This window comes from Brassica napus, chromosome A10, assembly GCF_020379485.1.
Source record: "Brassica napus cultivar Da-Ae chromosome A10, Da-Ae, whole genome shotgun sequence".
NCBI classification, from domain to species: Eukaryota; Viridiplantae; Streptophyta; class Magnoliopsida; order Brassicales; family Brassicaceae; genus Brassica; species Brassica napus.
Genome location: NC_063443.1, coordinates 6,847,373 through 6,863,065, shown reverse-complemented (window position 1 = coordinate 6,863,065; position 15,693 = coordinate 6,847,373). Strand labels below are relative to the sequence as shown.

The following is a 15,693-nucleotide window of genomic DNA, read 5'->3' as shown; positions in this document are numbered from 1 at the left end:
GGGAGCCGATATTTCCCCACATTCATTGATGATGCAACAAGGATGGTCTGGGTTTATTTCTTGAAGTCAAAATCATAAGTCTTTCAAACCTTCAAGAAGTTCAAAAACCTTGTCGAAAATCAAGCTAGCTGCAAGATAAAGAAGATTAGATCAGATAGAGGATCTGAATATCTCTCTGGAGAATTCACAAAGTTTTTGGAAGATCATGGCATTGAAAGGCAGTTAACAGCAGCATATTTTCCACAACAAAATGGTGTCTCGGAAAGAAGAAACAGAAGCCTAGTAGAGATGGCAAGGGCCATGATCAAAGCTAAAGACTTACCAATGAAGTTTTGGGCAGAAGCTGTCCATACAGCAGCTTACATTCAGAACATAATTCCAACCAAAGCACTTGAGAACAAGACCCCGCTTGAAGCTTGGAATGGAACAAAGCCATCAATGAATCATTTAAAGGTGTTTGGGTGTGTATGTTTTGTACACATACCAGATGAAAAGAGAAAGAAGTGGGATGACAAGTCCAAGAAAGCAATCTTTGTTGGCTACAGCTCTCAAACTAAAGGCTACCGAGTCTATTTGCTGGAGGAAGACAAAATAGACGTTTCAAGAGATGTGATATTTGATGAAGGAAGCAAATGGGACTGGAAGCAAAAAGAAGTGAACAAACAATCTGTTGTATCTCTGGAACCAGATTGTAGACAAGAAGATCTAAGGGTTGGTGATTCAAGTTCTAGCGATGGTGAATCCAGAGGGAGAAGATTCATTCAGCCGGTGTCCTTTAATCTGGATTCTGACAGTCCAGAAAGCAGTCCAAGCCAGCCAAATAGAAGAACCAGATCAATGAATGATATCTTACGTACTGCTCCACACGTTGATGTTGAATCTGCTGAAGTATGTGAAGGATGTTACTTGGGTTTTGAAGAACCAGCAACATTCGAAGAAGCTGTAAAGCATACTGAGTGGAGACATGCTATGGAAGAAGAAATACACATGATCGAGAAGAACCACACATGGCAATTGGTTAAAAGACCTGCAGAAATGTGGTGGAAGTCAAGTGGATATTCAAGCTCAAAACAAATGCAAAAGGAGATGTTGTGAAGCACAAAGCAAGGTTAGTGGCTAAGGGGTTTACTCAGCAGTATGGAGTTGATTATTTGGAGACTTTTGCCCCAGTTTCAAGACATGAAACTATCAGACTACTTCTTGCTGTTGCTGCTCAAAGAAAATGGGAGTTATTTCAACTTGATGTCAAGTCTGCTTTTCTAAATGGAAATCTAGAAGAAGAGATATATGCTGAGCAACCACCTGGGTTTGAAGAAGAAGGAAAGGGAGACTATGTTCTTCGTCTACACAAAGCTCTTTATGGTTTAAAGCAGGCGCCTAGAGCATGGTACAGCAGAATTGATGAGTTTTTCTTACGAGAAAACTTTAAGAGAAGTGACAATGATCATGCCTTATACACAAAAGAAGCTCACGGGAAGATTTTGGTGGTGTGCATCTATGTGGAGATCTTATTGTTACTGGAGACGACAAGAAAATGGTGGATGATTTCAAGATGGCAATGAAGAATGAATTTGAGATGTCTGATCTAGGACTATTGAACTATTTCTTGGGGATGGAGATTGTGCAGAGTGAAGAAGGAATTTTTCTGTCCCAAGAATGTTATGCAAAGAAGCTGCTGGAGAAGTACAAAATGAAAGAATGCAAGATCATGAGAACACCACTGGCACCTCAAGGCAAGATTAAAGATGAAGAAGAAGAACTTGCTGATTCTAAAACTTATAGGAGCCTTGTGGGAGGTCTGCTGTATCTAACAGCTACTCGACCTGATCTGATGTTCTCTGCATCTTATTTTTCTAGGTATCTGAAGGAACCTAAAGCCAAGCATTTCAAGGAGGCAAAGAGAGTTCTCAGATACATCAAAGGGACAGCTGATATAGGATTGATGTTTTCTGCAGTCAAGAAGCCAAAGCTTGTTGGATATTCAGATAGTGATTGGGGAGGATGCAAAGAAGATCTAAAATCAACAACTGGATATTGCTTTAGCATTGGGTCCGCAATATTCTCATGGAAAACCAGCAAGCAAGACACTATCGCTCAATCCACCGCTGAGGCAGAATACATGGCTTTGTGTGCAGCAACAAATCAAGCAATATGGCTAAAGCGTTTGCTTGAAGATTTGAAGTTCAACACTCAAGAGGGAGTTCCTATCTACTGTGACAGTCAATCAGCCATTGCAATAGGGAAAAATCCAGTCCAACATAGAAGAACCAAGCACATTCAAATCAAGTATCACTTTGTTAGAGAATCTGTGAAAAATGGAGACATCAAGCTGGAATATTACAAGAGTGAAGAGCAGCTGGCTGATACACTCACTAAGGCATTGGGAGGAAAGCCTTTTGAAAGGTTTCGTGTTCAACTTGGTTTGAGAACAAAACGGCAAGAGGGAGTGTTGAATAATGTCTATTTGTTCTCAAACCACACAAATAAAACGTGGGAAAAGAAAGTAATAAGTGAATAATAAGGATAAATGGTGAAAGATCCAGAGAATTCTGTTCTCTGTATAAATATGTAATGGCCCTGTTGTGTAATTCAAGCAACTAAGAAATCAGTTCTCTACTTCATCCTTCTCTATCTACTACTACCTCTCATTCATACGTTCTACACACAAACATTCCTCTCTTTTCTTTTCTTTGAACAAGACCAAAAACAGAACAAGAGAAGCATGAAGAAAACCTGCAATTTTCTGCAGTTTGCAACAGTCTCAAGGAACGGTGGCGCGTGGCTTCCTCAATGGGTTTCTTCTTCCCGGATCTGTGCTTCACTGGTATAAACTTTATCAATCCGTTCAGAAAACGTTAGGTGGTGGAGCGTGGGTTCTCTGCTTGCTTGGTGTCTTGCGGCGAAAGCTCACCTCGTCGTAATCTAAGAGGTTTTTGGTGTATCTCACCGACGCGTACAAGGAGGTTAGGTCGTCGCGTGTCGGTCTCATCTTCTTGGTGGTGGCGCATGCAAGTTGTAGCTCGGCGGAGGCGGTGAGTCGTCTATGGATCCGGCCAATCCCGGGTTCCGTTGCTTCTTCTTTGATTCCTCAGGTCATGGCAACACAGCTAGCTATTGGGTTTGTGACTTCGCGATGTCACTTCTCTGAGTGTTTGATGCTTGCTTTCATTTGGGAGTTTGTCGCTTGTCTTCGAGACCTTCTGGATGGGTTTTCAAGCGGCCAGTCCTCTGGTTCTCAGAGGCTGAGAAAGGTGGGTTCTTGGTCCTTCTAGCGATGGACTGGTCTCGAAGGCAGTTTGCTTTGAAGCACATCATCCCAGCGCAAGGGTCTTAGTCATTTGGCTGCTCTAGTGGGTGTGTTTCTAACCATTTTCGTTGCAGGTTTTGTTCTAGTTGGTGTGTTGCAGCCTCTTCCAGTCCCGCGTTATTTAATTTCATGTTTGGTTGTGTAGTTGTCTATTTAGTTTCTTGTGTTTAGGTTGTGATAAGCTTAGATCATGATGTTGTGTTGTAATCTCTCTGGACTTCATGGTCGTAATGTGTCAATCAGGGAGGAGGAAGTGGAGACTTGTTCTCCCGCCCCGATTAACCGGAACCAGCCGGTGATCACTGATGTCGGGTCAGGGGTTATGATAAGCTGTCTGTGTATCCTTCCTCGAGTCGGGTCAGGAGTTTAGGAAGTAATCCGACTGTGTATCACTCGGAAGTGTAGCGGGGCAGTTTTAGGTCGTACAAATTTTATCCGAATCTCTGTTTGTATCCATTACTTATGCCCGTTTGGGATGATAAATAATAATAGGTATTATAAAAAAAAAAAAAAAGAAGATATTATACCATCTTCAATGGTTTACTCTATTTTAGAGTAGTTTTTACTTTAAAATAGAATAACTCTAAAATAGAGTACCATTTCCCTCAAATGGTTTACTCTATATTTAATTCTAAAAGGAATATTCTTAAATATATGTTTTTTATTTTATGACTAATACCTTTTGTTTACAAAATTTTTAAATTGATCCCTTATATTTTATTTTTCACAAAATTCTTATAAATTATATATTTATATCAAACATTTATTATCTTAAAAATTACATTACATTATATTAAAACATAATACATTTAATTAGTGTATCTTTCCCACAAATTTATCAATTAAAGAATTTTGAAGCACAAAATGAGCTTCTTTATCTTTGATTTTTTTAAATCGACCAAATGAGTAAGAAGACCATATGCTAACATCCGAAATGCGGTAGTTAATTTTTGCAAAGACTAATCCAACCATGCCCGCTGCATCTTTTTTTTTGTGTGAAGTAGTTTTCATAACTTTCAACAGCTTCAATTATACGAAGAAATATAGGACGCGACATACAATATCTCCTACAAAACATGACATCATTGTACACCAACGTCTCCGAAAAGTAATCGTTGAACAGTCTATAACTTGGTGATCAAACAACATCGGTTATCAATACCTTAAAAGAAGGACATACTGAATTTTTGGAACAACTAAAGAAGATAAGAGCACAACGAGAATACCACTTGGAGATTCAAAAGAAGAATTATGCTTTGAATGAGCTGGAGGAAGAAAATAAATATTTATTTTGTGACTTGAATTCATTGCAAGATCCAGAAGTTCATGCATATTTTCAAGAGGAACGAACACGAATTTTACACGTGGTCAACAACATGAACAAGAAACTACTCCTTCGTCTACCTCATTTGGACAATACTTTAGCAATCTTGATGGATATGGAGGTAATTTACCAGAATATTAAAGGAAAAATTCCTTAAAAATACACAGACTAATTTTTATTTGATAATAAAATACATGAACTCTTTTGGATTCCCGTTTAATACATGAACTAATTTTTGTTGCCTATTAAATACACAAACTTTTGAAATTCGCAGGTTTTACACATCGTTTTAGACAGCGTTAACTATATTTAACGACAGTGATGACGGCGTTAGTGTTAAATTAACACGTGCTTAAATTTTGAAAATATTTTTTTTTTAAATACACAAACAATTTTTCATTTTGTAATAAAATACTTGAACTATTTTTGGATCCCCGTTTAATACACAGCCTAATTTTTGTTTTCTATTAAATACACAAACTTTTGAAATTTGCAGATTTTATACATCGATTTAGATGATGTCAACTATGCTTAGAAGTGAAGAGTGAAGACAATGTTAGTGTTTAATTGAGCATATGGTTAAACTGTGAAGAAGAAAAATTCTTAAATGTCCTTCGATAGATTATATTGTTAGCTTTCTTCTCCATTACGCTTCAATAGTGTACATTTTTTTTTCATGTAATTTCAAATTTGTTTTATCATAGTAGAAATAATATATGTAGAACTTAATTCATAACACTACACTTACTTATCATAGTGTAAATTAACCTTGAATCATAATTACTACTATCTAAGCGAAGAACAAGAATTATAAATGCATAAAACTAAACTAATTCCAAAATCAGAAACTCGTTTAAAATTATGCAGTTTTCTTCGTCTTTTTTACGACATGGAAATCTACTCCACTTTGAATCAATATAAAGGGAAATCAAAGTAAAGAAGAAGAAAAGAAACATATTTTGGAGAATAAAAGAGGTTGGAACAGATTAGAGTGCCAAACTCGACTTGAAACTGACTCAAATTAATTTCATTTGGCTGAGGGTGAGCGTGCTTTTCACAGTTAAACCACTCTTTAATTAAAACATTGTCTTCACTCTGTTAAACATAGTTGACATCGTCTAAATCGATGTGTAAAATCTGCAAATTTCAAAAGTTTGTGTATTAAACGGGGATCCAAAAATAATTCGTGTATTTTATTAGCAAATAAAAAATAGTTTGTGTATTTTTTTTAAAAGTATTTCAAAATTTAAACACGTGTTAATTAAACACTAATGCCGTCGTCACTGCCGTTAAATATAGTTAACGCCGTCTAAAACGATGTGTAAAACCTGCGAATTTCAAAAGTTTGTGTATTTAATAGGCAACAAAAATTAGTTCGTGTATTAAACGGAGATTCAAAATAGTTCGTGTATTTTATTAGCAAATGAAAATTAGTCCGTATATTTTAAAAGAATTTTTCCAATATTAAATTATAATTATCTATGATTTTAATTTATGTTATGTTGCTTATTTCTAATTTTAATATTTGTTTTGTTTGGCTAATTTTATAAAATTATTTTAAATTTTAATTCTTGTTTTCTTTGGCTAATAATAATAACTTTCAAACATTTGTATATTGTTTTAAGAGAATTATGTGATGTTTGGATAATTAAATTACATAAATAGTTACAAAATGAAAAGATTAAAAAATAAAAGGACTAAAATATAAATAAAAAAGTTTTACTCTATATAGAGTAATAAGAAATAGAGTTACTCCAAATATAGAGTAAGAAATAGAGTTACACTAATGAGATATAGAGTGGTGTTGAGAAGATTTTATTCGGTAATAGAGTTTAGTTTAGAAAATAGAGTGGGATTGGAGATGTAATAGGCCAAACAAGTATTTATGCCTAGTGATTAGTGTTAATTTTGTTGGGAAAATTTAAAGGGAATTTGCACTGGATAATAACAAAAAAGTTTTTTATTAGGTAAGTGGACATGAGACTGTACACTTTTCTCTAATTCCCAAAGTGACCCTATTTACCTATGCTTACCGAAATATAGGGCTTGACACAGGTCTGACATAAATTCATGGTGTCATGGTGAGTTGTCTTAAAAGTCAAAACGCATTTGTAATAATGATTTGTGCATAAACCTATAGACATACCATTCCATAACTCTGACACATAGATACTATAAATCCTTCATACACATTTTCAGTAGTTATTAAGCTACGAGAGCTAGTTAAATATTCCAGAACTATATTCATTACAAAGAACTAACTTTTTCAAAAATTCATGTCATTTTCCTTTAACTTTTGCCATTTCTCATACCAATTGTTTCAGAAATCCAGATCGCATCATACGTCTAGAAAAGATGGTGTATGTCCAATTGGTTGGTTCGCTCGATTCAACCGAGCCAGAAAGTTCTCTGCCGATACTTGATTTGATGTTTGCCCCCTATGAAGGATCAGTCATCTTCCGCGTCCACGTGTTCCTGAAGGTTGTCGCCTCAGCCTTCAATGCCGTGTGCCCATAAACCTCAGCCTCCACCGCCGTCATCGTTGTACTTCGAAAAATCTTTGTCTCCATGGCCGTGTTCTGAAAGACTCTGCCAGCGCCACCGCGCTCCGTTTAGCTGCCTACACCATCTTCGCTCTTTTAAAGCTTCAGCTCTTTCAAAAGGAGATCATATGCCATTCTCTTTCTCGAGATATCTGTTGTAGATCTTGAAGATTTGTCTCATCCTAAGACCAACATGGATGAGATGGTCCAACGAAACTGATTTATTTGACCATGAGATGGACATGGAATCCAATTCTCTCGCGCCATAGTTAGTTCCCGAAGGTGGTTTTGGATTTGGTTCATAATAAGTCCTTTAACAGTTTGCTCCAACAGTGCTCAAACCCATTATGTCCATAAATTTATAAATATCCTTGAACTTTTCATTTTTAATTATTTTTTTGTTGCTAGTTTGATGGTTAGATTGTGGAAGACATAGAAACACGTATGCTATTATCTTTTTGAAACCGTTGACGTCCTTTTCAACATGTCACCTATCAAACTATAAGATAACTCACTAGTTGACAAATATCAGGCTAGAGGTAGAAGCTAGTGGTAGAAGCTGCTAGAGATGTTAAATAGCTGTCGAGGACTGAAGCGTCAATGCACCATGGTGAAACTCCATGTTTGCAAATTAATAAAAAAAATGCACATTTCCGCAAATTTTTCTTACAATTTGTATATTCACCAAATTGAGCCAAATTTAAAAGAAGAAACTTATTATGGGCATTGTGTAATATATAGCATGATAGTGCTTGAGATAAGAAGCCTCTCTTATTTAGCAATAGAGAGAGAGTGTGTGTCTCTGTATATTCGTTGCAGACACTAACAGTAACGCAGGAAAGGAAAGATGATGACGGTTGCAGTTACAGCCCCTTTCTGGTCTCTATCGTCGTGCTCTCTGCTTCCTTGTCAAGGTCTCTATTTCTCTATCACTCTTTTCTGTCTCTGTCTAGCTGACTACGAAGCGCTTAAGTTTTGACAAGGGTCTTATTTTTGGTGAAGTTACAGGGCGAATGCAATGGAAACGAAACGAAAAGGTAAAACTTCCTTTTTCTCCAATCAACTGATAAACCCTATACGGAGAGTAAGTGTGTGCATATATAGTGTTTGATGACATGCTTCAACGAAAACTTGAACTTGTTTTTGTTTCCAAAGCTATCACTCTAGCCCAACAATAGCTTTGATTTCTAAACAACTTAATAACACATTCTTTTGATTCGGGCAGAAACGGTTCTCGAGAAAAGTGGCTGTTATAACAGCGGGGTTTGAGCTTAAGCATCCTCCATATCCTCTTGTACGTTTCCCTAAACTCAATAGGAAACGAGTAGAGTCAAAAAGACCCAACTTTTAAGATTTGAAATATGGCGTGTTTTGACTCAATGGTTGGTAGGATGCTCTGGAACCGCATATGAGCCGGGACACTTTGGATTTTCACTGGGGCAAGCATCACAAAACTTATGTAGAGAACCTGAACAAGCAAATCCTAGGCACGGATCTTGATGGATTGTCGCTGGAAGAGGTTGTGCTTCTTTCATACAACAGAGGCAATATGCTTCCTGCCTTCAACAACGCCGCACAGGTAAATGCCAAATATTGCTTCTCTAGTTCCTTTCTCAGGGTTGGATGTGAATTGGGTTATATGATGGGATTTGCAGGCATGGAACCACGAGTTCTTCTGGGAGTCTATTCAACCTGGAGGTGGAGGAAAGCCAAGTGGATATCTCCTCAGACTGATAGAGAGAGAGATTTTGGTTCTTTCGATGACTTTTTAGAAAGGTTCAAGGCAGCTGCAGCCTCCAACTTTGGTTCCGGTTGGACCTGGCTTGCATGTGAGTGTTTTTTTTTTTTTTACTTTGCTTTTGCTTCTCCACGAAAATAAATAAATTGCTAATCCCAAAACATATTTCAACTGATGCAGACAAGGCGAATAGACTGGATGTTGCAAATGCCATAAATCCACTTCCAAAGGAGGAAGACAAGAAGCTTGTAATAGTGAAAACTCCCAATGCAGTAAATCCGCTCGTATGGGATTATTCTGTAAGTGTCTAAAACATAGATGAATCTTTGTTGTTTGCAGTGGATCTGATGTCACACTTTTTTGTCCATCGTTTTATGTGCAGCCACTTCTCGCCATTGATACATGGGAGGTATAATATAAGCTATTGATTTCCCTCCCTTAATTTCAACTAGAAAATTGGTTTCTTAATCTCTGACGTAGTTTTTTTTTTTTTTTTTTTTGCCTCATTGTGCCAAATAGCACGCTTACTATCTGGATTTTGAGGTACCATCAAAATGCGAATTATTTCTTCACTAGATCTTGAAAGCAGTGGTTCTCAATGCTCTTCATGTTGTTGTGTTTCTGCGCAGAACCGAAGAGCTGAGTACATAAATATATTCATGGGAAACAGTAAGCACGAGGCTAGAATCTGCAATGGCTCGAGCAGCTCAAAGAGAACAAGAAGGAACATATACCGAAGATGAAGAGAATTCGGAGGATGAAGAGCCAGAGGTTTACTTAGATAGTGATGTTGATGTATCTGAGGTTGACTAAAATAACTAAGAATCAATCGTAACATTAGCATCTGAATGAAATGTCAATTTTACTGTGTAAACTTTGCTTATCAACCCTTAAATCTTTAAATAATTCTTTGAGACTGTTGCTGGAGAAACAAAAACCTTTGTTACATATTTTACATTCCTCTTATGTGGTCTTCTTATGAGTTTCGAGGAGACCTGAGTTTGGGCAAAGCCAAGTATCTTTCTGCAGATGGTGAATGTCTGTAAACCCTTTGTAGACCATATGGTATTTGTTGTTGCCCATGAATTGGAGGGGTGTACTCTCCAGGAAGTCTCTGTCCTTGAACCGGAGAGTGCCGTCCTGGAAGGGGAAGGTAAGAATTTGGAGGCAGATGTTCATATGCAGGTACACTTCTTCCTAACCCACTAGATGGAGCTAAATATTCAGGGGATCTCCTGAGACTTGAACGATGAGGAAAACCTGATGATGGGCCGAGGTAACTACTGACAAGAGCTGATATTTCATTGTCTCTGTGACTAGGGAAGCTTCGGTCCGGGTAGGTAGAAGAATAAGATGAGGAAGCTGCTGGTGGCATTTCCATGTCTGACAACCTTGGACGTTTCAACTGTTGGTTATACAATCTCTTCATCAATGCCACTTCCTCCATTAAACTGATGGATCTTGCTTCCCCTTCCATCTGTTTGTCGAGTTGAATAATGTCTTTCTCCAACTTAATCATTTGCTCTTTGATCTGCCACCCTTGTACTTCTCTCTCTGGGTCTAAGTTGTGAGCCTCCAAACACTTCATCACTGATAACAACGCAGCTAAAAACTTTTGGTTGGCCTCTTTCTGTTAAGAGAACAAAACGCAAACAATGGTACGAATCAGAAGAGGAAAAAAAGAGTCAATGAAGAGGTAGCTAATGTGTAAAGAAGGGACATGCAAATGCTATCGGTGCTTGAGCTTTCTGTTTTGCCCTCTCAAATGACTCCTTGCTCATCCTTAGGAATGAAGTTAGAAGCGAAGAAGCCGAAAACCTATCCTCTATCCCAAAGGTATAAATCATCCCAAGAGCTTCAATATGCTTTCCACGCTTGATACTTGAATCAACTATACCTACAACCGATAGAATATTGTGTTAGGACCAGTTACTAAACCCTTTCATCGAACATTACTCAATGCAACAGAAGAGTCATATGATCTACTTCCAAGGCAATTGCACTCTAAAATACTCTTAAGCTCTTATAAGGAAGCAAAAATAAAGATGGGAACTGAATCCTGACCACAAAAGAAACTCCACTCATCGACTCAAGAAAAAAGATGATACCTGACATCATAGGGACAAGGAAAGGTGACCGTTTTAGAGCAGCAGCAATCTCAGCAGCACCACTCTTCCGTACCAGATCAAACAAATCCATACTCGAAAAGCTGGAAGGAATCCCAAAACAAGCAATTAGCAGAAGCAAACCCCTAGCGTCCATTGCCTCTGCCGCAGCTAACCTTCCTTCGCTCATCATCCTTTTCTTCCACGCAACAGCAGCCGCCTCGGCTTGATCCTTGATAGAAACTCTATCAAAGGGCTTCTTCGGATCAAGCATTAGAAGATAAGACTCCAGGATCAGAAGCGAAACCTGCCTGGCAGGGATCATATGGGAATCACTCGCATAAGCTTTGCGCCCTTGTAAGTAAAACTTGCCAATGCATTCCAACACGAAGTTAGCAGGCTCCTTGGCTAGCTTCAGAGCTGCAGGAAGCTCTTCAATCAGCTTAGCTCGGTCAGAGATATTCGAGTACATGTATCTACGCAGGCCTTTGCTGCACATCAACTCGCACAATCGCTCCACCTTATCCGAAATCTCCGCTACTGTTTCTCCGGAAGCATCGTTTCGAGGAGACTGCGATCGGGAGGAGGGAGACTCGGCGGTGATGCCTTTGCTCTTGAGACTGGAGTCAATGGCGTTCTTGATGTAATCCATGTGGCTTTGCAAGTCGTCGTAGTGGCGTTTGAAGGCGTCCACTGCAGCTGAAAACGCAGTTAAATCGTCGATCGATTTCAAAAATTGAGGATGGTTAGATTGTTCGATCGTGATTTCAGTGTTTGTAGGCACGGTTCCCCGTTGTATGGTCGGCGATGATGATTGATTTTCCCTCGTGGATGGATCATGGGCAGGGATCAGAGAACCATTACGAAAGGCCATGGGAACTGCGGAGAAGAAGAAGAAAGGTAGATGTGTGTTGTTTATGAATCCCTAGTTTTCTTAAGATGTCAGGAGAGATAAGGTATGTAGAACTAGAGCTGGGAATTTGGTCATTATCCGCGGGCCCGCCCTGTTTGACCTGCCGCGGTGTGGATCGACCGATTCACAAATTTCGACATGCGGATGCGGGTCGAGTAAAGCGGAACGGATGCGGATCGACCGATTCACAAATTTCGACATGCTGATGCGGGTACGAGTGCGGGTTGGGTCGATTTGAAACGGAACAGGTGCAGGTCAGCTGAATTTGAGTCGTGGTTACCCGCCGATCCGTAAAATAAATTTTTTCTTTTTCAATATTTTTTAAAAAATAAATAAATAATTATATAAAATAATGAAAATTATATAATTTAAAAGGCAATTCTCATAAATAGACCATTTTCAAGTTTTGATCACAAAAATAGACAAAAAGGAGGAAAATGACTAAAATGTTTTATTTAATAGGTAAAAGGACCCTAATACCCTAGATATATATTAAAAATAAAAAATAAAAAAATAATACTTTTTTTAGTTTTAGATTATATGTTTTCAAATTTGAACTTTTTATAATTAAAAAAAAAATAACTTCGAATTTTTTTAAAAAAAAATTTTGTAATTCGAAAAATACTTTTTGAAACTATTTAAATTTTTTATTTTTGTTTTCTAATTTTTAATATTTATTTTTTATTTTATAAAATTTTAAATCTCAATCTCAAATCCCCACCCCTAGGTTTGGATTAGTTAACTCTAGCGGTATAAGTGTATATTTACCTTTTTAATGAAACATTTTGGTCATTTTGATCCTTAGAGTCTATATTTGTGACATAAACACTAAAACTTTTAGTGTTGTCCTAGGGTATTTCCCTAATTTAAATTATAAATGTATAATTTTTATTACTTTTATTATAAAAAAGTAAATAATATATAATAAAAATAATTATTTTAGTTAACTCTAGCGGTATAATTGTATATTTACCTTTTTAATGAAACATTTTGGTCATTTTGATCCTTAGAGTTTATATTTGTGACATAAACACTTTTAGTGTTGTCCTAGGATATTTTCCTAATTTAAATTATAAATGTATAATTTTTATTAATTTTATTATAAAAAAGTAAATAATATATAATAAAAATAATTATTTATTAAATTTAATATTATCTGCGGGTTACGTGCAAATATCAACGGAGCGGGTGCGGGTGTACAATTTTCCTTTTGCGGATTATGCGGGTCAAAATTTTGAATAAAAAAAATAGAGTCGACCTCAGATTGGCGGATCATGCGGGGCGGGTTGACCCACTAACCCAGCCCTATTAGAACCTTGATTTTAAAAATAGCAATCTTCTTGCTCGAAAGTCAAACACGGCATGTTTAGTCCTTTGATGCTTTAATCATTTGTAGCAATGTAAAACAAAACAGATGTTGTGTCAATACGCCAGAGAAGCTATTGTGATATGATATAAGCTTTAGCATTAAGTTGTGTATCCAACAAAACTGTGTTAGTGACATCCATCCTTGTACTCTGCTTCACAGCTGGATCTTGACACCCTTGGTTGGTTTGGCCATATGTCTACATGAGTGGTTTTCTGATCAGCCAAACCGACCAATCTGCATCAAAATATGATGTGAGAGAATCGATTGATCATTTATACTCTTTGTTAGTTAGAATATACTGTGTCAAGGATACTTATATATTATCTGTCTTTGCCGTTTTCTGATAGTTTTGTATGTTTTTGTTCAATTTCCCGAAGAGTTGTTTCCTAAGTTGTTGAGTTTTTATTTTATAAATATTTATAAAAACACAGAAAAATCACGGAAAAATCACCTAGTATTTTTATAATCATTTAACTAACGTTCTAAAAGTTGCTCCAAATATTCTTAGTTATATTGATGGAGTAAAGACAACGTAAATATATTGTTACGATTTTATTTTGCAAATACAACAAAAATAATGTAGTTTTAACTTTCTAAATAATAGTTAATTTTTAATATTATACATGAAAGAAGTCATGACTTCTATTTTAGTATAGTGTATAATCATTCTTTTCTTTTTCCTAAGAACGTATAAACGTTCTCAACTCTCATCTTTTTTTCTCTTTTATTTTGTTCCTCAACTCTTCTTCCATGCAGACGCATGATTCAGCCCATTTAGAAAACTAAAGTAAAAATAATTCAAGTAGGAACAAATCCTTAATAATTTAATAGTTAATACAATTACCTCACGACTATCCACTATGTATCGTTATATATACAGGTTTGCACCAAGCAATTGAGATTCAAGTATCAGACGAGTGAGTATAACCAAAGAATCTTTATATACAATCCTCCAATGCTGTAAACTATGCGATTGATTTCTTGTCCGTAACTCGTACAGTGGAAGAATCTGGTTTGGTCCGAACCGAAGGGTTTCCAGTATCATCGAGAACCACAAAAGCCGTGTCACCGGGCTTGAAGCTCCCAGCAAGAAAGGCTTCGCTGAGTGGATCTTCCACAATCTCTGTGACTGTTCTACGGAGTGGCCGTGCACCGTAAGCTGGATCATAGCCTTGTCTGCATATAAGCTCCTTGACAGGTTCAGAAACCTCTAAACCGACTCCAAGTGCTACAAGCCTCGACTTCAAGTATTGTAGCATCAGGTTCAGGATCTCCATCATCTGTAAAATCGGAGTTGAAGATTTTGATTTTTATGAATTTTAATCTGACTTTTGGTTCCACTAAGTTCTGTTTTAGTTTAAGGTTCAGAGGTAGAGAAAATGACTAACCTGAGCCTTCTCAAGCTGTCGGAAAATGACGATTTCGTCTATCCGGTTCAACAACTCAGGTCGGAAATAGTTCTTGAGTTCTTCAACTACCATAGCTTTCATTCCAGCGTAAGATGCTTCATCTTCGTCATCATCGAGGATAAAACCTATAGACCCGTGTCTTCCTTTGGCAATGGCTGATGATCCGACATTAGAGGTCATTATGATCAGTGCGTTCTTGAAAGATACTCTCCTTCCCTATAAACAAGGATTCCAATACAAGAACATGGAGAAAGATATGGTCAACTCTGTAGCCGGTAGGACTATTTTTTTGGTCAGACAACAAATAGAAAAATATTTTAAAAATTATTCTTTCGTAAATATTTTTTAAAAATGTGAGATATATTTATGATATGTAAGAAAAAAAGAGAGTAAAATTTAATATTACTACAGTACACTTAAATAATATATACTTATTGAATCTATTTTATATTTTTTATATTCATTTACTTATCCATCCGCAAGCCGGGTTAACCCCTAGACATTTCAATGTATATATAAATAAAAAAGTTCAGATTAGCCATTTCAGAAAAATACAAAATGACAACAATAAAAATTAATATCCTCTTAAATGTCAAAAGGAATTCTTGATTATATATCACTCACTCATTTTATGTTATAATTTACATTGTTTTACTTACCTCTTAAATGTCAAATGCAGCCTATCATAAAGCGTAACGAAATCTATTATTGCTCAATTCATTCCAACAAATGATACTCATAAGACCCCCAAACACATTCTTCAAAGTTCAAAATATAGAAAACCACATTAACCAACCAATTATGTATTCGGAATTGTCAATAACATCCAATCAAAAGACCACATGAACCTCATCCAAACTATATGGTATTGTATATACAACAAATTCTTAATATAAACACAACCATCAAATCTAATTTAAACAATCTTAACATTTATAAATCATTCACGCCTAAACATACTTTAAAACGATCAACGTCATTATAT

At 36.6% G+C, this 15,693-nt stretch overlaps 2 protein-coding genes and 1 pseudogene across 2 annotated transcripts; 1 reads left to right on the top strand and 2 right to left on the bottom strand.

Annotated features, from left to right (window-relative positions):
• Positions 1–8,368: 8,368 nt before the first annotated feature.
• Positions 8,369–9,824, top strand: LOC106406774 (annotated as a pseudogene).
• On the bottom strand, positions 9,728–12,020 carry LOC106406773 (protein FRIGIDA). Its single transcript, XM_013847507.3, has 3 exons — positions 11,021–12,020; positions 10,637–10,809; positions 9,728–10,542 (listed from the first exon to the last, which is right to left on the bottom strand). Exons 1-3 carry the CDS (start codon positions 11,889–11,891, stop codon positions 9,889–9,891), a joined length of 1,698 nt encoding a protein of 565 aa, XP_013702961.2. The 5' UTR covers positions 11,892–12,020; the 3' UTR covers positions 9,728–9,888.
• A 2,072-nt stretch (positions 12,021–14,092) lies between these two features.
• On the bottom strand, positions 14,093–14,925 carry LOC125579116 (chaperone protein ClpD, chloroplastic-like). Its single transcript, XM_048742701.1, has 2 exons — positions 14,688–14,925; positions 14,093–14,579 (listed from the first exon to the last, which is right to left on the bottom strand). The coding sequence occupies exons 1-2, from the start codon at positions 14,886–14,888 to the stop codon at positions 14,265–14,267; spliced, it is 516 nt and encodes a 171-aa protein (XP_048598658.1). The 5' UTR covers positions 14,889–14,925; the 3' UTR covers positions 14,093–14,264.
• Positions 14,926–15,693: the final 768 nt, after the last annotated feature.